This window comes from Barbatula barbatula (assembly GCF_947034865.1).
Source record: "Barbatula barbatula genome assembly, chromosome: 13".
In the NCBI taxonomy this organism is placed as follows: Eukaryota; Metazoa; Chordata; class Actinopteri; order Cypriniformes; family Nemacheilidae; genus Barbatula; species Barbatula barbatula.
This window is the reverse complement of record NC_136776.1, coordinates 15656806-15681118: the sequence shown is the minus strand read 5'-3', so window position 1 is coordinate 15681118 and position 24313 is coordinate 15656806. Positions and strand designations below refer to the sequence as shown.

Genomic DNA, 24313 nt, shown 5'->3' with positions numbered 1-24313 from the left:
CACATCCACGGTGACAATCTCATAAGCAAAACTTTTGACAGCAATCTGATGGCTTCATGTACAAAACCAAAAAATCTCTGAACAAGGGAAAATCAACACCACTGCTGTGTTAACACAAAAATGGACTTGATAAACAAATGTTTAAGAGCAGCAAGGATTCAGAGTCCATGTTCGTGTTCGAGAGTATCCGTTTATTTCGACTGAATGACGGTACTCAAAACAAACTTTAGTTCGGTTCATAAACAATGATATCATCTCTTCAAAGTGTTTTTGTACCAAATCTTACATTCCCTCTTTCCTATTGTTTTGGACTAAAAAGAACCATTGACCACAAGCAAAAGCACGACATGAGCATGAGAATACATTTTTTTAAATCGTATACAAAAGGTTTGCAACCTCGCTACGGCCATAAAAAAGAATTTCACAATCTATTGGTGTTTTTCTACAGATGCTTTTGCCAAGGTGCTTTTGCTGAGGGAAATATCAGGCAAGCCAAATCCCTGACGGATTGTGAAATTCAGACGGCTATAGATAAACTGCATAAGGTGCTTTGTGTTGAAGTACTGGTTCCCTTCACAAACTTCATTCTGGATACAAAGCTGCAATCCACCGTGCCTCATTAAGCTTGAGAAATAACTCCACCACAGATGAGAAAATCAGGCAGAAATTCTGAAGGCAGAAGAAGGAAAATTCACTCTCTTTTTATTTCATTTATTATCTGTTTAATATCTTCCAGCCATCTCAGAGAGATTGCTTCAAGCCCCAATCTTCCTTAGAGGGTTCATGTGGGGTGGAAGACTTTTTTTTATGTTTCAAAACCTCAAAATGTTAAATCATAAGTCACAAACCCATGCCAGATTTCATGATCACCAGTGGGCCATGAAAAAAATCCTCCACAGTCTTGCTTTTGAACATATGCACACCCACACACACAGTCCAAAATGACAGAGAGGAGAAACGCTGAGCAGTTTTCTCACAGTATATGAATAATTTTGACTTTACAGCTCACTGTATACACAAACAGATCTGGGAAAGTTTAGGGTGTTGAGCAGAGACGTGACGAGCCATGAGAATGTACTCAGTGTTTATTTTACACTTCTGTCTTGAAGGGATAGTTCACCCAAAAATGAAAATACTGTAATTTATTCACCATCTTGTCATTTCAAACCTGTATGAGTTTCTTTTCTCTGCTAAACACAGAAGAATGTTGGTAACCGAACAATGGCGTTTTTCGTTGTATTACTTACAACGAAATTACTCGACCGTGAGGTGGCTGTCGGTCTTTACTTCCGTGTTTATTGTTTGTTTATGTTTAATTAAAGTTTTATTATTTGAATGTCCGCCGGTTCCTGCCTCCTTCCTTCCCTTTTATGGAACTTTGCTACAATTACCAAATATAACTGCCGAACAGATACAAGCTGAACTCCAAGGTGAAGGTACGACAGTTTCTGATCGTACCTTCCATCGTTTTTTTAGCAAAAGTGGGCTCCATGGAAGATAAAAAAGCCAGACTGGAATTTTCTAAAATTCATATTGACAAGCCACAATCCTTCTGGGAGAATGTCCTTTGGACAGATGAGTCAAAACTGGAGCTTTTTGGCAAGTCACATCAGCTGTATGTTCACAGATGAAAAAAGTCAAGCTTCCAAAGAAATGAATACCTACAGTGAAACGTGGAGGAGGTTCGGTTTTGTTTTGGCATAGGGTGCCTTGAATCTGTGCAGGGCACAATGAAATCTCAAGAATATCAGGGCATTCTGGAGTGAAACGTACTGCCTGGTGTCAGAAAGCTCCGTCTCAGTCGAATGTCATGGGTCCTCCAACAGGATAATGACCCAAAACACACAGCTAAAATCACCCAACAATAGATAAGAACAAAACATTGGACTATTCTGAAGTGGCCTTCTATGAGTCCCAATCTGAATCCTATCGAACATCTATGGAAAGAGCTGAAACTTGCAGTCTGGACTTGCAGTCCCATCAAACCTGAGTCAGCTGGAGCAGTTTGCTCAGAAATAGTTGGCCAAACCATTTAGAGCTAAAGAAAACGTTTTCTTGCAGTGCCTCTAAGGTTCTTGAATATATAGAATATATTGCCTCAAAGGTTGTGCAACAAAATATTAGGTTGGGGTCCCAACATTATTGCCCATGACATTTTGATTGACATTCTTTAAAGTTGGAAGCCAATAACCGATATTTTGGCCAATCCCTGTTGCTTCGACTGCGGACGTAGTAAGGGGTAAGTGGCGATCTTTATGTTCCATGTTGGAAGGTGATTGGTTAGGTGTTGATTGGTAGTGGATGATGCGCGATTGAGTCTTCCCGGCAGAACTTGCGCTGTAGCTATATTTCAAGATTCTCCATTTTTTCTAGTTTTCTGGTATAATGTTTATTTAATACACAAATAATAGATGTTCTTCCAGTACTGTACTGTATTTAAACTGTAAGAAGCATGGTTCAACCAGAGGAAATTATTCATAATTTAGCAGCTTTAATATATCGGCCATATTTCATTATAGGGTAGATACCGATAACATAAAAAATGTCCATTTATCAGCAGAAACCGATAGGGCCGATAATATTTAGTCCATCACTAATTTATATCTTTTATCTTTTTATTTTATCTCCATTTTTAATTTGATCTATTTCTTGTGAATATGTATATACAGTAATGTATTCCTTGTGTATGTGCAGACTTGAATAAAGCTTAGTCTGATTCTGAACAAAAATATGGGAAAATATTTAAAGTAAAAAAATGTGCACTACTTAATTACTCAAAGAAATCCCTCATGTTTTGTAATTAATGGATTTCTGGGTGACAGTGCAGATTTTGTGTTTATACATATGTATGTGTGGCATGGTTTTTGTGTAGGTCTCAACGATGTGTGTGTTATGTAAGTAGGAACTGTAGTCCAGAGCTCAAAATCCCCTGACACAAAACCAGCTGGACTCAGAAAGCTAGAACACAGAGTAAATATTATCACAGATGAGCAATGCAAGTATGTGGCTCACCAGAGAGAATAAAAGATAATTGTGTGTGGGAGGGGCTTCTTAAAGGTACAGTGTGTCATTATCATCACTGGTTTCTGAACCACACCCTCCATCTCATCAGTGGTGGCTGGTCAATAGGGGGCACAGGGGCGCTGCCCCACCAAACTATCCAGAGAAGAAGGCTGCTAAACACAACTTCGAAATATATTATAAACTGCAAATAAACAGATTTATTCACAGTATATTCACCTGGTAGTTGTGTTAGCATTCATTAAAAGTATTATTTAAAATTGGTTAATTTCTGTGACAATACATATATTTTCTACGTGCGGGGCGCCGGACAAATTAGTTTATGTAGGTACACAAACTTTTGGCAGGCAGGTAACCTGAGGCTGCTCTCTAATTGGCCGAGTCAAAGGGTCAGCTTTGTGCGCCCAAGACCCTCCTTCTTTTGTTGATTGCGTATCAATATACATTTTTACATGTTTGACTTGATGTGATTGGACAATTCTCAACCATTTCACAGAGAATCCTTTTCTCACCCAAAACCCCGGTACGGAACATTATGAAGTTTAAATACAAGTTTAGAAGAATAGACTGCATGAACATGATTTACAAATTGACTGCAACAGTGATAAAGGATGTGCTTTACTCGCCCTTAGTATAAAGTGTTTAAATTGCACGCAAGCAACGTGACAAAAGCAGAGAACCCACTATAATCAGTGATGCTTTTGCATTGGATGCTTTAATCCCTGTTATTGTTTTTTTTCTGTTTACTCTCTGTAATACTGTGGTACACTTTTTGGTATTTACACAAGTAAACTGTAGTACAATTTAAGATGATGTAATATTTTATAGCTATATAGTGATTAACGTTTTCAATGACACTAACTATAGTTAACTGTTGATCACGAGACACCCAATAGAAAATTTCTTTACTGAAATAAAGTTAACTGAAAAGTTACTCTCGTATTTTGTTACAGAAGAGATGGATGGCCAATCAAAATACTAAACAGAGTTAGTTTACTCTCTCTATGGTCATTATTAACAATTCCAGAGTTTCCTGAACACTCCATACACTACAATAGTGAATTGATAAACTGTCGAGAAAACTGTATTATCCCTTAATATTTACCATGGTATGGTTAAAAAACACTGTAGCATCTAGGAATTTTACAACAGTTTACTATAATAAATAATAAAGAATGCTGCAATATGTTTTCATTTGGACTGGCACATGCTAATAAACACCATTGCTTTGATAGTTAAACCTAGCTAAGCAGTGATGATACGTTTTTGACGTATGTCAAATGGTTTGTTGCGCTCCCTCTGCTATTGTTTGTTCAAACAGAGAGTCCAGTCCCGAACTCAGTGTTTACTTTTTTAGGGCGATATGATCCTACAAATGGCATTTTAAGCCAGGAACAATTATTTTCCTAAGAGAAAGTTTGTGTTTGAATGAATAGTTGATTCTGTCATCAATGACCGTCATCGAAATTTTGTTTAAGAGCTATTGTATGGTTCCAGAAGAACGATACCATATTGGCATGAATCTTTGAGTTTGTCCTTTCTGGAACTTGACAACCAATAGTCACAGTCTGCTTTTTATTTGAGCAAGATTTGTATATTCAAGCACTTTTAATGAGTGGGTGGACTGTTCAGATTTACAAAGGTTTATACTCTGCATACTTTGTGTATGTGAGTGCAATGAATGAGTGGGTTTTATAAATGGTAACAGAAAGGCGTGCGGTGTAATATATGCACTTCAGGGCTCGTAAGCTCTTCAAAATTTCCCTTTTGTCCATCACAACCACATACACAAACACACTTTCTCCCAATCTTGGCCCTAACTCACCCACACACCCCCGTATTCTTCTGGCAGTCTACCATATAATCACATTGCACATAAATTTAGACAGTATGATTTAAATCAACATGAATCTGCGTAGACAACCTTCATGCGGTCCTGCCAGGTACTTTCCTTTGTCCACTCCACCCTATCTATAAAACAAAATTATTTTCTTCATAAGGGAATCGTTCATTTTCCATAAAGCATGAGGGACTTTTTAATATTTGTCCACTTTTATAACTCACACTTTATTTTTAACCTGTTTTTCTGTCTTTCTTTTTCATCTCACATCGTCTTGTCTCCAGAAGAACATACAGATGAATGAGTGGTTGATTCAACCACATTTTTCTATTCCTGTCTTTCTTACATTGTCTTTGTACTGCTTGCATATGACAGATCTCAGGTTCACCTCTTGTCCTCCACTCTACTTGTCTTCCTTGTAGCATTCATTGAATGCATATATACAGTTTTAGATTGTATTTTAAAACAATAAATTATTATTAACCCAATATTTAAAGCTGTCTCTAAAGCTGTCTCTAAATCTTTAAAATTTAATAATATGTGTAATTAAAAAGATTTTAAATTATAATGAAGATAATAAATAAATAAAAACTGAAACCGGAAGAACTTCTGAAACTGTGTTTACATCTTACGAAGGGGTCTATACTGTTAATCTACTCAGTATCCACATAAAATAGTAGGAAAATACAAATGTCAAAATGAATAGAATTTTGACAGGTGACAGACTTACATTTTGGGATTTACTGTTCCTCTAATTCTAGTGTTTCTCATAGTTTAATAGTATGATGAAGGCCCTGGTGGGGGAGACAATGAGAGTGAGAGAGAGAGAGGAAGTTGGGGTGATGTCTCCCTTGACTATTTGCTGTTAAATATAGCTCCATCGTGAGGCTTTCATCCAGAGACTTTCTCTGTTTGTTTTGAGTTTGTTCTGTTTTAGGATGGGGGGGAGGATGAGGGTTGGGGGAATCTTCTCACGCCCCAACTGCATGGTTTTGGACGGTTCCCAGGTTTCTTGCTTAACCAGCAAAGCAAATTTGGACCACCAGATTGATACGAACCTGCATCACGGTCCATCATATAGCCTTTCTGTCGATGGGGTTGGTCCTCCAATTTTTGGAGCGCTATTTATACCTGGCCTCCAATTATTGCTCCGTGTCTTAATTCCAAACCACAATGAACCAAAACCAGAATGTGGGACTGAAAAGTCTTGATCTATAAAAGGTTATTGATGCTAGTACACCAAGAGGAGTTGAAGAGCGGGTCAATGTTACTGTAGGAGTCATCAGTGGCGTCCTGGAGGAGATCGGTGGGACTCTAAAGTAGAGATGTAGCTGGCGAGAGGAGGTGCGGGAATGTTCTCCACGCTGACCAGGGATCCATCAACGCTGTGTTCTCACCGGTGTTGATTTTCAGCAGCTGGCATTGCGCTCAAAATCACACACACGCTCTCGTATACACCATGAACCTTTTTATTTCCTGTGCCTATCAATTACTCAAATCGCTATATTTAAGTACACATGTGCACAAGTACACTTCTGATGAAAGATAAGGATGAGAGAAAACAGAGCAGATATTACTGGAAACCCCGCAGATTCAGACAGAGGGGTTGAAGGTTTTTGCTATGTGTTTTTTCTGGAAGGGTCATTCTGGGACACCAGCTAAGACCTGTAAACCAGCTTAGATTTGTATTTAACAGTCCCATTATCCCAGGTAAAAAGTGCTTTTATTGTAATAACACTTCCATATAATACTTGGAATATAAATAAGTGCTCTACTGTCAAGCTGCTTTTAGTAAATCGTACAAGCAGCCAGCAGCCATTTCACCCTATAGCCCATGAATGGTTGCCCACTGAAGCTAAGGTTCAGGTTTGGTTGAGGAGACTCCCCCCTTCCATGTACAGTAAAGCACTTTGAGTATCCAGAAAAGCACTATATAAATGTAACAAATTATTATATACTTTCTGATGTGTCATTTAGCATTATTTGGTTGGCTCGATACTTAACCCTTTAGCAATCCTGCCAAATTCACTGTCAATAAGGAATAGAGTAGCTCTAAGTGTAACCTTTCATTAGAGCCCAGAATTATGACTGTACATTAAAGCATTCAAGAATAACAGCATTTTATGTGTCAATGGCAAAGGGCCATTTGGAGTCTCCAAGTGGCCATTCTAGAAGGCCACCTAGACATAAACTTGAATAAACATGTGAAAAACACACATTTCCTAAGGTATTGTAATCTAATTAGCTTGGTATGGCTTTATGCTGTGATCCCAATGTGTTTTCCAGCTAATAGCTCCCAACTATAGTCATATGCAGGCAACTGTTTAAAAATAAAAAGTAGGCAGAATATTTTCCCCCTCTTTCAGTGTTTTAAAAATTATATTACTCAATAACAGTAAGATTTGCAGTGATTCTGACTGTTTACAAACAAACTTCAGAGTCTCACCTTTCAAAAGATACCAAAACCATGCATATACTCAAAATGTTTCAAGAACAGTATGCACTTTACTTTGGGTATGTCTTTTTTAAGGGGTTTTGCTAAATTTAACAGGATTGCTAAAGGGTTAAATGGTATTTAAATGTGCACTGTAAAAATTGCCCTGTAGTTTTCACAGAATTGTACTGTAAAAAAGGACTTGCAAAACATGTAATTTTACATGGAAGACTAACGGTATTTAACTGGTTATTTCACAATATTTTACTGGCGCCCCCACTGCCGGAAAATTAAATTTTATTACAGGATTTTTTTGTGTACGGACACACGCACTGGCCCAACATTAACTTACGGTCTGTGTTTGGTTATACTGTAAATAAATATTTGATTTTTAATTTATATTAATATTCATTTTTTATTGTATTTAGTTGTAATAAACTAAATTAAAATAACTCAACAGTATCTTAACTCTGCTCTTAACGAAATCATGGTTCTCAGGATGTAATATTTAATTCAAACAAACATAAATCTGTTAAACACATGCACAAAGATACACCAACTAGATAACAATGTTTGACTCGCAACTCTTTACACATATTACGACGAGCAAACATTAAACGCAATGACACTGGCAAAATCTTTATCAAGTTTTCCATACTAATAAAACAGAAAGTACAAAGTTATAAGGTGTCAGCAAATTAAATTATGTTTGAACAAAAGCGCCATAAATGCAAAGATGACCAAGCTAAATATCAAAGGCCGGTCTCGTAATATCTTTTACAGCATCAGAAGAGGAAGCACCATTGTGTGCTCACAAACATGGTCTGTACATTTGCTGACACGTCTGCAAATCAGCTGTTCATCATGCTGCTTTAAACCTGAGGGAAGAATCTCGTCAATTCATGGGAAAAAGCTAACTATGGTGCAGAATGAAGGATGAAGATGAGGTGGTGCATGCTGGACTGAAAAGTGCACTCCCGGGGCCATGTTATGTTTGGAAATAAAGTAGTTTTACTCTGACTGACATATAATCAACCATGGATTAGGAGATGTGGAAGCTGGTTTGTTTTTGGAAAACTGTTATTCTAAGACTTAATGTCAAAGATATATAGTATAAGATATATCTTCCCTCAAGCGTGCAATTACTAAAATTAGTTACAGTCGAAACTGTAGTACTTACACAAGTATGTGTATACATGCAATGTACACACACTGAACAATCACTTGATTGTTTGATTACTAACTAGACTTTGTTTTATCAAATGACATCTACAAACCTGTTGGAAATTTTTGTCCCTGGATATCAGAGTATTAATTCCCATGTCTCTTGTGTGTTTTTATAAAAAAAGTTACTTGGTGTACCTTTGGCTGTGTTTAAATCACTGTTAGCATTTTCTTTGTTGTGAAAATCATTCATACTTTTGCTTTTCTAAACAATAGGACTTGGCAGATGATGAAACGTGAGACTTACGCCAGATCTAGGGAGTACAGCAACCATCCAGAACACCCTTGCAACCACCAAGCAAATACCCAGAACACCCCAAAAAGACTTACGCTTAAGCAACTGCCATTGCAAACACCCTAAGAGCTCTTGCATAGAGGTGAACAAATACATTGTTGTACAATAACTACAGTACAACATTTAATAAGGCGGCAAAGCTTGCACCAATGCTAGACCTACTGTCCTTCTAACATTCAGTTATAAGCAGCTAACATCATTTTATTATTATTAAGACAATATGGCAAAAGAAATCTGTATTTTAAGGACTATTGTATGAAATTTAGCAACATCTAGCGGTGAGGTTGTGAATTACAGCCAACTGCTCACGCCATCAACTCGCCCTAAGAAGTACTACACCGGCTGACACAGGACTAAGATGGTGTCATATTTTAACCTCTTTGCCGAAGGAGATAATGTATTTACGAAAGACACTCTGTAAACAGCATGGCAAATTCCATGTAAATGGTGTATGTAGATAGAAATAGCTCACTCTAATGTGATAAAAACATAACACTTCATTATCTAAGGTAAAATTATCCTTTACCACCTTTTCAGTCCAGAGCGTCTGCATGCTTTTCCCTGTGTACGTTTCAGTCTTCTCTCCCCTGTTTTCCTACATTAATCAACGAGATGGGTCCTCGACCCAGCACACTTCATTTCCCAATCCAAAATATGCTAAAAGAAGTGCCTGGAACGTCTCCCAAAACAACAGGACATGATCATTTCTGCTTTCCACTTGAGCTGCGTATTGCTGGAGCTAACCTCGAGTGTGCATGCATGTGTGTTTGTGTGCATAAAACCTTTCCTCAGCCCAATGAGTTTGGTAGAAATGGCCGATTGCTCTCTACAAAACCTTCAGAGTCAAAGCTAAAAGCACAGCTGTTTCAACAAAACTAGCAGCGAACCCCCGTGACTTCAGGCATTTTCTCTATGATCTCACACCTTTCTCTGTCCTGAAAGTGACCAGCTGTGAAGACAATGTAGCGTTTTAACATTCTAAGGCAAGAGGTAAAACAGTGACATGTTCCTGGCTCAATTGTGCAAAAATAAAAAAACATGTTAAAAATATGTTTGTGTTTACCTCACTATTTCTAGCTCTGCCAGTGAGACCATTGCGCTCAGCATAGCTGATCAGAGGGTAATGCAAAAGCCATAAGGAGCAATACGCAAGTCCAAAATTCTGCAAGGTTTGGAGTCATCCAAAAAACAACATTCATGAGGATTATTTGGCCAAACTGAGCAACACACAGGTGGTCTTTAATAGCTTGGATGTGGAACACTGAAAATTACCAGTAACCTTAAAGAGGAATGCTGTTTGAATTATGCGGTCGTGAAATCATCAATTGTAGCGATTTTGGTCAGAATCTTGAATTTATTTATTTTTGTAGATGGATTTCAAAACAGTATCTCATGGGAATATGAGTCAGCAAACGTGAGGGCTTTATGGCGTGATGTTTGTATTGTGGGAGTTGTGAATTTTGACAGCTGCATTAAAGGTCTGTCAGACCTCTCGGCTAGTTGGAGGACATACATTTACGCATTTGGCAGACGCTTTAATTCAAAGCTATTTACATTGCATTATCCTATACATTTAAACATAGGTATGTGCAATCCCCTGGGATCGAGCCCACAACCTTGCATTGTTAACGCAATGCTCTTACCACTGAGTTACAGGAAAGTGCATGACACAATCACATTTATAAGACTGACATAGCAGCAAAATTCCTTAAAAACATATTTTTAGTATTGCATTTCAAATTAACCAATAATGTTTTAGTTTGGAAGTAATCGAGATAGTATCTAGAAATCTGATCTTGGATCTGTGACTAGTATTGCTACATTACATGCATAGATCCAGATATGAAGTTTGGAGTTGGTTGGTAATTGGTGATATTATCGCTGGTCTAAGAACCGACACTTTAATGTCAGGTCAACGTGGCCCATCTTTCTCAAATAGCCATGTTTTACAAGTCTTCTGTAGAGTAACCCTGATGACATGTTCCCATAGAGAGCACGACCCCTGAGATCACCCAGTCACCAAGTGGTCGTATTGGGAACGAAACACTGCGCCGGTTTCCCGTATTATGGGGGTAGAGGTCAAGGGCAGTCTGGTCGAGAAAAACATCACTGTAACATCTACTAGTGATGCTTGTGGATTCTTCTACAAAAATAAACTATATTCTGTTAGATACAAGAATAGAACAGGTTATTGTTATAGAAAGTCAAGAGTCTATATTTTGTTTCATTCAACTTTTATGGGGTGTTTAATCAATTATGTTTTATGTAGACAACTGTAAACAAATAAGGCAAATGTTAAAATAAGCGCATAAAGGCAAGATTTCCTTATTTGGAAGAATTTGATGTGAAATATGAAAATGTATGTTTTTTATTGCAGATCCTGGTATAAACGGAAAAATTGTTTGTTTGTGACATTGTTAAGATCTCATCTGAAACTCCAGATGAGGCATATTTCTCACTTAAAATCGGATACGCTGGACAGTTAAAGATACAATTCACCCAAACATAAAAATCCTGTCCATTTACTCACCCTCAAATTGTTTCAAATCTGTACACATTTCTTTGTTCTGATGAACACAGAGAAATATATTTGTTTGTAGCCAAACTTTTCTTGGCCACCATTGACTACCATTTTTTCACCTTGACTGCCAGTTTTTCTTTCTCCCTTTAGAGTTTGTCGCCAATAAATCCGACAAACCCCACACACCGTCACCAGATTTATTGTTTATGTTTCAGAGGCTCCAGACGAGACGGCAGCTATGGGCGATGAGACAGTGAGCAGATTCACACGAGCTGCAGTAATTTAGGAATCTGTCAACTTGCACTGGAAACTACCCAGGCGATACAAAGCAAAACTACTTTTACTGAGCTAATTACGGCCTTGTCTTTTACTCTGAGAAGTGCTGTTTTCTTCTAATTACATGCTTGAAAATATCAAAAGGAACTGCTTGTCAAACCCTCATTGTAGTTTTAAAGGTCTGTGCCTATAAAAAGAACACATTGTAGGGAACATAGTCTAAAACAGAGTCACAATGACAGAACTAAAATACAGTGACTGAAGTTTTTTATACTCCTACAAAATGAGTTTAATATTATAATCTTGTTCTGGATTATAGTGGTTTTGGTTCAAGCATGCCCAAATCATCTCCACATAATGGATTTTGTGCATTTTACCCAAACGCATTTTTTGGTTTTATAGGGTTTTATAAGCATGCATTTGCAAGTCCTGTATCTTTACTGTAGCTAAAAAAGCTAATAATTATAGTAAGAAGTCAAAACAGACAATCCTACCAAAAGTCAGATCATTGGTTGCAAAATAATTTTCCATACAAGCCTCCTGTTGTTTTCTCAAAAAAAGGTTTCCCCCTTCAGGAGTATTGCAAAAGAAATGGAGCCTTTTCAAGGAGGAATAGCATTTCTTTTCTGGCTTTTAGTGAACTTCCATAATTGCTCGGCACATGGCTAAAACAAAGTATCTCTGATTGATACGGCTGTAATCAAGACACCGTTGGGACTGGACCAGACCCACGCTTGATGCAGGTCTAATGACTCTGTCCCCAATCCAGACAGTTTGGATAATCTATCCATCTGACGTGGGTTTTATTTCCAAACTCATGGGAAAGGAATCTGGGCCATTGATCCAAAACACCACACCCCACAAGAACTTCCCTTTTCCCCCTTTTACAGGAGACTAACTTCACGTAGTGGTCCCTGGAAAATCAAACCAAAAACCAGGATCCATGAAACAACAGGCTTCCAAATAAAATACAATATTCCTCCAGAAACACTTGACAGGTTGATGAAAAGTCTAACCTCACCCCTTTACCTATCTCATAAATCATGAATTGTCAGTGTTGTTGTTACAGGACCAACAGAGAACATTAATGGCCAAGTGCCTAAACTTTCAACTACAGCCCAAGAGCGCACAACCCTGGATGGCGTCTTCAGTTAGCCCTATCCATTTTCTAAGGCTTTATGAAACACACTGCTTTTACGACCCTATTACACCAGCCAAACTACACAATACAGCCTTTTAACAACTAAAGACCCGAAAGCTCAACTTGAAAAATAAAATGAGCTTAAATCACATAAATGCATATAAACGCATGCTCCGTAACTTTAGCCGTCGGGGTCGATGTGTGAATCTATATAATAGCTTTATAATGCAAAGCCGAATTGTGGCTAATTTTGGAAAACGAGCAACATCCCTCAGACCTCCGACCTTTGATCTTCTCTCACTCTGCCCTTGTCCTGCATGTGGCAGTTATCAGAGCCAAGAAGAGAGCAGGAACTGAAAATGAGAGGAAATAGGACTAATGGGAAACAGATACAGTACACACCTATGTATATATTTCGCAAGATAATTTGCAGATACGGCCTGTGAAAATCTCATTGTGGTTGGTGTTCAACTCTGTCATTAGGGTTATGCCTCTGTGTTGTCTTTCATTTGTTACTTCACTGAGAACATCCCTCCATATTGTTCTAAAATCACAGCGTTTCTCTTATTTCTCTTTGATTTATGTCTAAAGATGATATGCCCAATTACCACAAAATGAATATGGCACAAAAAAAAGAATTGTTTACAAGGTATAGGGTAGATACAACTTATAACTGGATTTGCCTAGATTTGAGGCACATTAAACTAGTTTCCCACAAGCAGAATTCTATTTTACATTTTTTTAAAGCATATACTTGGTCACTTTGGCCCGGTTTCACAGACAAGGCTTAAAGCTGGTCCCAGACTAAAATGAATGTGTGACTGTCTTAACTGAATATAACTTGCCCAGAAATATCTTAAAATATTTCCGTGCCATTGTTTTGTCTTAAGATGCACACCAGTAATGTATTCTTCTAAAACATTTAAAAAAAGCGACTTCAACTAAGGCATAGTCCTGGTTTAAGCTAATATCTTAGTGAAAGAAAAAAACGGGCCTATGTGTCATTTGATGGTCTTTTCTGGTTTAAGTAGCCTAGACGGTTTTTGCTCAAAAAATATTATTTGCTCAAAGTTTACTCTTTAATAGAACTGGTTTATTTAACAATCAATGTATTCAAGTCTCAGCTGTTTCTTCTAAAATTGATTAGGAAAAATAAAACATTGATGAGATAATTCTTAAAATACATGAAGAGTATGAAGATGTGAAATGAATGTAGATTGTAGAGGTCAAATAATCTGGATTTGGGTAAATGTAATAAAAGAATGTTTGAGTTCTTAGAAACGTTTCCATTAGCTCTCCTTTTAATCTCATCTGTGATTTTTTCTTATGGGTCGTCATAAAGGCTGGCTATGCAGGTCTTATGGCACTATGGTAACACCAAATGTTATTTAAGAACCCTGACCACCCCATATGCTAAATAAAATAATGTGCTCCATGACACAAAAGGAAAACATTGACTGAGCTTTAACCACATGTAAGCGAAATGTTTGAGGAGCAGCAATATAATAATGCTAACAAATGTTAAGCTCCACCGTTGCCTGTCTTTGATGAGTTTTAGGGCTCACTTTTATAAATAGGTCATAAGCTTCTACTGGTTCCCACATACCCGCTCTTACCCTGGAAACCAGGAGAAACACAATTACAGAGATAAAGTTTCCCGGTGCTGGTCATTTCTGTGCTCGTAACATCCATTGTGTGGAAAAATCACTAAAACTTGCACTGGGACCAACATGAACAAGCATATCATAGAGATCTGAGAGTGGGTTCATTTGACTAGCAATCACCTCTGACATCCTATATCAACCTAGAAACCGGATGGCAACCCATAAGAAAGACAGTCTGAATGTCTCGGGTATTTCTCCTGAGAAAGAGACAGAACTCTGTCAAATGTCTGCATTAGAGATTCATAAGAGATCTCAGATTCACAATCTGTGCTCAAATCCACAAACAAAAAGCAATATTACAAAAAGATCTCAATAGGAAATCAAAGGTTTCTCATCAAATTTACCCAAAACCAGATTATTTTACCTCTACAATACATTAATTATACACCTCCACTCTCATCCTGGATTTCACTAATGTGTCATGTGTTTCTGATTTTATTTTTTCCAAGCATAATCGTAACATCTGAGACTACGTTGATGTAACAACTGAGTACTCCATCAAATCTCCTTAGCTACAAAATATCAACTATTGAGCAATAAAGTTTTACTCTGGAAAGAAAAAAACTCTTACATCATATTTAGGCAAGCAAACACTACTCATATTTTCTTGGATATGGTATACATCTAGTTGACTATAGATGTGTATGATATAGAGTACAGTGAAAAAAGAATGAGTGAACGCTTGAGAAATGGGCCTTAATTGAACACACATGTCACTCGTGCCTGTTTTTTCAGGGATCATTACTGTGATTGGAAATTGTAAGATCTGAGAAAAAGGATGAACATAACTCGCTCTGATTCGGCAATCTCATTTGCCCATTGAAACCACTGCAAACAGATTTATACACACACAGACAATCTCAGTGGATTTTCTATAATTCTAAATAAAAACCCTTTTGAGCACATGGGGAAACTCCATCCCCCATTTCACTTTTCTCACACCGAAATGGCTGTTTTCCTTGCTACATGATTCAGTGGTTAAACGCAGGCCTCCAACTAGCAACCCAGCTCATCATGACATCAGCCACATTCATTATGACATCATCAGAAGAAGGTCACAGTTCTCCAAACCCTGTTCACCGCAAGTGACCACGTTTGCACTGCTCCGTATTAAAGAAAGCCACGGTTAGACCACATGTGGAAATTGTGAAGTTTTATGTGAACTGTATACGTTGTTTAAAATATCATTTCCTTCAACAAGAAACCTCAGGACTCTTCAAATGCCAGTTCAGCTTCTTGCTGTGTCTTCTGGCTACGGCAGCAGTTTTCCAATCTTCTCGGAGAGAAACACAATGTGGAAGTACTTAAAGTAATTGTTAAGATGTTACCCCAAGGAAAACAGTTAATGGTTGCCAATTGTTTCAGCAAGCACACCAATATAGATTATATGACCAGGCTCTAAACACCACAAACATAGCCCTGATTTAGATCTCATTGCTTGGTCTTTTTAAGTGAAGATAAACTGCTTTTGAATGCTTGAATTATATCATGTCATTGCTATGAGTTTCAAAACTAACCTTTGCTACGCAATTCTTCAGTTGTTTTTAATAATAAATCATTTTTTATTATTTGTTTAAATAGATGCATTCTTATTGTCTTAATATTTTCTTGCCTAATGTAATGGCATTTTTACAATGAGCATCAATTTTGCACCAAATTCAGATTCAGTGATCTGAATCTGACCCCACTGTGTAGTTTTGTGTAGTGTGGAGTATTGTTTTACCTTCATTTCTTTATTCATTCTTTCTTTATGTTTTTCCTTTATATTTTCTCATACGTTTATTATTATAATTGTGCAACTGTGCAAAAAATAATTTGTAAATATGTTGCATGTTGTTGATCTTAGCAAATTTGGCCAAATGATGCTCATTCGGCTCCATCTAGTGGTTCAGCACCGTAATGCACGTGTAAATTAAAACACCCTGCGCATGCGCAGTGTACAGCCGGGCCGAATATGGCAGCTTCCAGTGTTCGCGGTGTCGCTCGCTCGCTGTCAGCTGCTTTACCTGGATTTCGCAGCTCCTGTGCACTTTTAAAGTCGTCTAGACGAGGAGATATTTCGGCTTTGACAGTTTGTTGGACTCGCAGTTATGTAACGAGGGGCAGGTTAAGCTGGTGGAGGCATGGCAGAGAAGTGACATTGAAGGGGCCATCAGGTGAGCTGCTTACATACGAAGTAGTTACTGTCAACTCCTGATAGAAGAAGCACCTTATGTTGCATCGGTTACATCAGTAATAACATATTAACCTGATGTGAATTAAATATGTGAATATTTTTCCATTTATGTCACTAGTGTTGAAAAACGCAAGATGATGCAACTGACCTATAAAAACTATGCCAATATGCGCATTATAAATAATGGAAAACATTTAATTTGTACTCTTCATAACATTAATCATTGTGAACGCCAGAACTGTCATCCAAAAATATAAGTATTACAACTCTCATAATGCTTTATGGGGATTTAACAGTAGTGACTAATAAAGTAAATTAGTAAACAATTTAATGGTTTTAGTGGAAGTTTTGTGGGATAACTTGTTATATACTCAAATTACTTTTAGTTGAACTAATAACTGGTTTTAGTCTTCTTGGTTAGTTTGTTGTCAGTTGCACAACATAACAATACTGAATCATTATTCATCGTGATAAGCTTTATATTTGCACATAATAAATAATAGTTATACCTGTTGTTAACAATGTTTTTATATTTATATTATAATAAACATCACTGTTACCACATTACATCAATTTAGATACCAAAATATAGTCAAACCGAGTTTGATGTCTTATTCCCGGTTAATTAGTGTTCATTTGTGTTTTCATTTCTTTAGAGTTGAGGAGCCACTTCCACACCACCTCTGTAAGTTATCAGCAGGACTTCTATGAGATTCTGGGGGTTCCTCGGACAGCTACTCAAAAGGACATTAAGAAAGCGTACTACCAGGTTTGAGGACCCACACATGGCATAAACAAAATCTTCAAGGTCTCGTCAAGAGTTTAAGAGTTAAACGTGAACATTTTCTCTCAGTTAGCCAAGAAGTACCACCCAGACACAAACCCAGATGACCCCCAAGCAAAAGAGAAGTTTGCCCAGCTCGCAGAGGCATATGAGGTGACATTTAGATTTTATATAACTGTGTTTCCATATTTGGATGTGTTTTTAATTAAACAAAAAAAGAATATTTCGTTTTACAGACTAAAATCAAAAGAAGAAACTAAAACTATATTTTGCACAAAGAAATCATGTTTTTGAATCAAGAATGTTTTCTCATGACATTTAAGCTTATTTCCCCACCTACATTTCCTTACTGTGTTAATGACTATTTAATAAGAACCATAAAGAATCAAGAAAATTAGAAACAAACAGTGAACATCCAAACTGCATCATTACGTTGGTGGTGAGATCCCCCACTTTTTGTTTACTTTTTGTTTGCGGTTGTGTAGACCCTCAGTGATGAGCTTAAAAGGAAGCAGTATGACACTTACGGTTCTGCTGGTACAAGCTCGAGTGGGGCGGGGCAGCAGCAGTACTGGAGAGGCGGGGCCACCGTTGACCCAGAAGAGCTGTTCAGAAAGATCTTTGGAGAGTTTGCGGGAGGACGTGGCTTTGGAGACCTCAACTCCATGTTTGAACAGACACCTGAAGTGAGACAGCAATAAAACATATTACTATCACTCATTTGATTCCCCTTTAAATCATGACCATCTGAATCCTCTTTCTGCAGTTTGTTATGGAGCTGACGTTCATGCAGGCTGCTAAGGGTGTGAATAAGGAGATCACGGTGAACATAGACGATAGCTGTCCGCGCTGTGATGGAAAAGGTCATGAACCAGGAACTAAAGTCTCGCATTGTCACTATTGCAATGGCACAGGCATGGTGAGGATGATATTGAAATCCCTAAAAATACAGCCGCGGAAAATAGACACCATTCCAAATTTTATTTAATCAGCATTTCAAAATGTATTGACTGACAGAATGACAAGACGCATGAAAACTGATAAAAATCAAAGTTATCACATAAAAAAGATATTTTTGAACTTTTTCTAAATACGTATACAAATATTAGTGTTGTATTTCTCAAAAGTGAATATGAATTTGTGTCATTTGGAGTATTTGAGGTCTGAAAAAAAAACGTGTCTGTAGTTCAAAAGCTATTTATACCAACGTTTCTCAGCTTATATTTATTCTTCAAGTACACTAATGTTTTATCCATTGTGTGTATACATAGGAATCTATAAACACCGGACCCTTCATGATGCGCTCTAATTGTAGGCGGTGTGGGGGGCGTGGCTCTATCATCATCACGCCTTGCATCATGTGCCGAGCAACGGGACAAACCAAGCAGAAACAAACTGTCATGGTGCCTGTACCTGCAGGTTTGTGTCTGTGTTTTTTTCCCTTCTGGATTGTAATGTAGGTGCATATAGAGCAAGATGTGTGAGAACTCACAAATTATCTGTTGTGGTTGTTTTGCAGGTATAGATGATGGACAGACAGTAAAAGTGCCGGTTGGGAAGAAGTACATGTACGTCACATTCAGAGTAAGTTTTTTTTTGTACATTAAATAAAGATCTACACTGGAGAAGGATTTGATGTGTCTCATGTGCTGTGTTGCAGGTCCAAAAGAGTCCAGTATTTCGTCGTAATGGACCAGATGTCCACTCTGATGTGATGATTTCAGTAGCCCAGGCCATTCTGGGGGGTACAGCTAGAGCACAGGGCTTGTACAGCACCGTCGACATTGCGGTTAGAGAATAAAGACATTTAAAAAAATATACAGGTTTTTTAATGGCTAAAACCACAAATGTCGTCCCTGCAGATTCCTCCAGGCATTCAAACAGACCAGAAGGTCAGACTGGCTGGAAAAGGCATCCCACGCATTAATAGCTTTGATTACGGAGACCATTACGTACATATCAAAATCAAAATTCCCAAGTAAGAGACAGTCCCAGGCACCAACGCACGGAAGCATTTCCTGTTTGCGTTTTTATTGACTGTCTCACGGTTCATCTACAGAAAGCTGACACAGAGGCAAAGAATGCTGCTGATAAGTTATGCCGAAGACGAAACGGACATGGAGGGAAATGTTAATGGAGTAACCAAACCAGCCGCAGGTACATCGACACAAACACACCTTCATCCATACATTCAACGTACACGCCAACTAGTATGTTGACGCTTACCTCCAATGTGTTGTGACACACTGCCGGTCTGTGTGTTTGCAGGTAGCTCTCAGACCGGACAGACCTCAGAATCAGAGGAGAACAGAGAGGAAGAGCCAGAGAAAGAGGAAGGTGGATTTTTCGCTAAACTGAAAAAGATGTTCTCCTGAAGGGTGAAGGTACGAAGGTTAGCATGACTGAGACACTTTGGAAATGATCACAAATTTCAAGGACTAGCTTTAAAGAATAGAAAGAGTTGTAAGGAAAACATTTATTTACAAAGAATGTCCGTAAATGAAAAATGTTAATACAGATGTTTCTTTTATAGTTCTCCTCAGGTAAAATATCTTCACGGCACTAAACATTTGGAGCATCTTCCTCTTCCCTTTGGTTGGACAAATGGAAAGAAGTACAGTATGTGTAACCGTAAAAAACACAATCACCCTGTAGAAGACATCTCTATGAATTCTGAGGAGGAAAATAAGAAGAGTCCCAATTCTGGCCCATTTAAAATGAGGTTTTCAAAGTGAAGGGACACCGATTCTCAACCCAATGACGACACAAGCCAAGCCTAGGCCTCTCTGTGATGAATGTGTGCCATTCGATGTGAGGTGTTCTTTTTGTGGCGGATACCTGAATAAATGCTAACAAATATCTCTTTTAATATATACTTTTTGATTGTAACTCATTCTGTAACAGAAATAAGCAATAAAGTTCAAGAGGATTTACTTTTGAGTCTGTTTTGAAGAACTTTGTGAAGCATGTTGTATATTGAAAGACCTAGCATGTAGACACTTTTAAGACCTGGGATAAATAATGTTTCGCTAAATGATGGTGAGGGCACCACAAGCTTGAGCTGTGACCTCAAATGCAGTATATAAAGATATTAAAGCCCGCAAAAAATTAAATTATAAAACAAACAATTAACTTACTTACTAGAACCAGGGCAGCATCTAACGTTACCAGCAGTGACATGACACGCTCTTGTTTCTCTGATTATAAATAGATTCATGCTACAAATTATATAAAAGCACAATTTTCAATTAATTAATACGCTGATAAAAACAAAAGCAACGTGACGTAGCGAACAAACGTGTCTGAGGACTTTTAACTGCAGCGTATCTAAAAAAAAAGGCGCTCGAGCGCTTTCGCGACGATAGGTCAAAACGTATTTTCTGCATTATTTGTGTTTGGTTTAAAGAAAGAAAACATTAAGGAAAAGTGAGTCATAAAATACACGTTCACCTCTCTTTTAAACCACGAAACAGATCTTCCATTTGTTGTCAAGGTCACTCCCCTCCACTAGGTGGAGCTCTTTGCTTGACAATATTTATACTTCCAAGTCCGCACCTGTATCTGTAGGAAAAAATCACTCAAGTTTAACACCTGCATTTATCTTTTTTCAAACATAAATAAATGAAATGCAAAAATTCTCATTCATCGTTTACCTGAAAATGTTTTTACCCTCAGCAAATAACTGTGGTTTGGAAATTGTTGGCGGATTGATAACCAAACAGTACAAATAAAGTACAAAATTGTGTTTCTGTACATAAACTATTGTTATGTTTCAAACGTATGTATGCTTATACATTTTCAACTTATTCTCTGCTACCCTGTCTGTCTCTTCCTTTTTGTTCGGTGAATTCCTCCTTTTCCCTGTGGGTTCCATTACAAGACTGAGGCCTCTGTTAAGTGTTTCTACTTACAGTGTGTATACAGGTATGTTTATTATGCTCATAGAGTGTGCGGTGTGGATAACCTAAACCACAATCTTCGGATTCACAAGTAACTTTGAACCGCAGTTCAGTTGACCTGGGAATTGTTGCTTTGACTTGGAGTCAAAGTCTGCAGAGGATGCAGGGTAAGGTAATCTGGATTTATAAATGCATGTCAATCTGGTCTCCAAAACAGTGGCACCATCACAGCAACATCAGCTGAGCAGAGCCCAGTTGACAGTCAAACATTTGGATACACAGTGAAAGAGCGCGAATCTCTATGTGCATGAAGGAATGTTGCTCCGGTTGTGTTTATTCTCCTCGGCTTCTCGGATACTCCGACTCTATCCCTCGTCGCAGTGTCTTTACAAAGCCAGAGATCTGTGAACTACCAAAGCAACGCTATGTGAACTGCAAAAGTAAACAATGTACGGTACGTACACAATTGCAGACTGAACTATGCTGTAGAGGCTTTAAGCAATGCACTAAGCTCTTAAAGTCTTGAGTAAATAGGCAGTCGTACAGGATGAATGGGTAATGTATAAACCTGTAGGTTGTAGAACTATGTAGGTCATTCGACGCACACAGACGCTCATGCAAGTCACATCCAGTGGTCTAAAGACACACATCGCGGCTTGTATCTGTGCCTCAGGCAGGAGCTGTAGAATTACTGGGTCATCCAAAGGTGAAACACATGAAAAATGATTTTTGAAAAAAGATGAATAAAAATACTCCCTTTGAAGCTTGTGGGTAAAATTAATAAAGAATGTATTCTAATGTATGCTTTTATAAAAGAAGACATTTTCAGAATTGTCCCCATAGTGGAAGTCACATTCTTCAAAATATCTTCTTCTGTGTTCTGCAGAAGAAAGTCATACAGGTCATTAGGGCATTAGAGGGGAAAGGGGCTCCTTTGTTTGGTTGACTGGGGCATGTAATGTACAGTAGTAAGCTCTGATTATTCTGTGTGTGTGTGTGTGTGTGTGTGCATGCGTGTGTGTGTGCGTGCGTGTGTTTGTGTGTGGATTGAAATGTGTGGAGAGCAGTGTGGTACTTCTTAGGCTTCATATACTATACTATAGGCCTACTGTTTAATGGCAGACTTTACACTGGAACTGCAAAACTTTGATCAAGACAACAAATGATCAGATTGCCACCAACTGGTTTGCAGGTTTGTGTGTGGTAATAAAGATATTTCCAAACCTTAAATAAAATTAAGTTTGTTCTGTTAGTCCTGCCACATCCCAATAGAGCTTAGATCTTGTAGAAGTAGTACAATCTTTTGATAGTTTATGTGGCCCAAAAGATATTTTAAAACTTAAGCCACACTTACAGTGTATTTACATGTGGTTACATCCGGCTACATGTGATTACTATGCCATAACAGCTACGTATGACTATACACCCACTAAAAATCACATTGGGACAAAGGTGGAAAAGTTATTTCAAAAAATGTTTAGGATAATTTGTTTAATGATTTCATTTGGAATGACATTCATACTTCGTGTATGTGGTAACACGAGGCCTGAATTCTCTATACTGGCACTACATTTGACAACCAAATCTTCCAATGATCTGGGGTCTCAGGTGTAAACACCACACCCGTCTAAGTGCTTTGCCCATGTGCCCTGCAGGCTTCAGACAGACTTACGGCCTGTGAAGCACAGGTGTGCTGGATTACCAGTCAGAGTCTATAGTATGTGAGCAGGGCAATAGCATGGAGGGACTGTGTGTGGACCCGTTGTTCTCGGGTCAGCGGGCGGCCATAAACATCAGCCTTAAACATAGAGCGGGTAATGTGGGAGACACCTGTACCAGCCCTGCCTCTGGGCCGTCCTAGCAGGGGTGATATAATACAGACCTTCTCATTAACTAATCTGCAGAAGATAATGTACAAGACAACACACCCAAGCTCGAATGTTTCATGGCCTGGATGTCAAAGCGTGTGTCTGCATGCACCTGTAAGCCTTGTGTGTGCTGTAATAATAAATGGGAAAGCTCTAACTGTAACTGACCCCAGAGCAGCTGGATGGGACGGAGGGAGGAAAATTGTTCCCTTTGAAATATGACAGATGAGCTTTAGAGAGGAGAGCATGTGATCTCGGCCATGCGAAAAGCTTCACCTCAACCTTTTCGTCATCTCTCATTCTCCGCTGCCTTCCATCGCAGCCTTTTGTTTTGTTTCTCTTGTTTTTCTCCCTCTCTCTCTCCGTCCATCGCTTCCTTTCTTTTTCTGAGTCATGTGAATTCTTGCATGAGTCCCCGCTGAGACGCTTCTTCTCTCTCCCGCTGTTGATTGTTCGAAGCTTTAAAAAATAGGATGTGTGTTTTTGTTAAACAGAGCCTTTGCGGTTTGCCAAACGCTTTTCCAGCGAGACTGTTTCACGATAAAATCCAAACCGGGCTTAATCACGTTCTCCCTCCTCACCACTTAACATCGGAGGAGAGGGAGGTTCTGAAACCAGACGATATCCTGAGGAGACCCAGACCGGACCACCCACGCACAGAGAGCAAGCGGGGGACTCCCGCTTGACAGGGCCCTTGCACGGAAAACCTGAGTTGGCGCGGTTTCCACAGCCGCTCTTCTGTTCTGGAAGAATACCTGAGCCAATGACATCATTCTTGAACCGTAGGAAGCGGCAAATAAATGCCTGTGATCTCTTGGGTACAATCATGCACTGATGACTGAAACATATCTGAAGTTGGAGATCAAGGAGTGTGGAGGGGGAGTGTGTTTATAAAAGCAGCATGGGATTTTATGTGAATGAAAGAAAGTGTTTGAATGAGTGTAGCAGTGCGCGCCTGTAGGAGTTTATGCATTGGTGCTGTTCTGCAGGCTGCGGTGCTTTTTAAGTTTTATAATAATGGTATTTCTAATATCTAGTTAGGACCAATTATTATATATATATATATATATATATATATATATATATAATTTATTTTTTTACAAATTATGATGTCTGTCCCTCCATCTGGCCTCTGCGAGGTTGATACAAGTCATTGAAAGCAAGCAAGCC

General features: G+C 38.4%; 1 protein-coding gene across 2 annotated transcripts; it reads left to right on the top strand.

The window, feature by feature from the left end:
- Nucleotides 1–16301: 16301 nt before the first annotated feature.
- dnaja3b (DnaJ heat shock protein family (Hsp40) member A3b) lies at nt 16302–20326 on the top strand. 2 transcript variants are annotated; one of them, XM_079471604.1, is made up of 12 exons: nt 16302–16572; nt 17249–17361; nt 17446–17529; nt 17862–18062; nt 18143–18295; nt 18648–18795; nt 18896–18960; nt 19037–19165; nt 19239–19354; nt 19436–19533; nt 19645–19768; nt 19910–20326. In XM_079471604.1, exons 1-11 carry the CDS (start codon nt 16371–16373, stop codon nt 19749–19751), a joined length of 1416 nt encoding a protein of 471 aa, XP_079327730.1. In that variant the 5' UTR covers nt 16302–16370; the 3' UTR covers nt 19752–19768; nt 19910–20326. The 2 variants fall into 2 exon arrangements, with proteins under 2 accessions (XP_079327730.1, XP_079327729.1); XM_079471603.1 differs by having other exon boundaries at nt 16349–16572; nt 19645–19760.
- Nucleotides 20327–24313: the final 3987 nt, after the last annotated feature.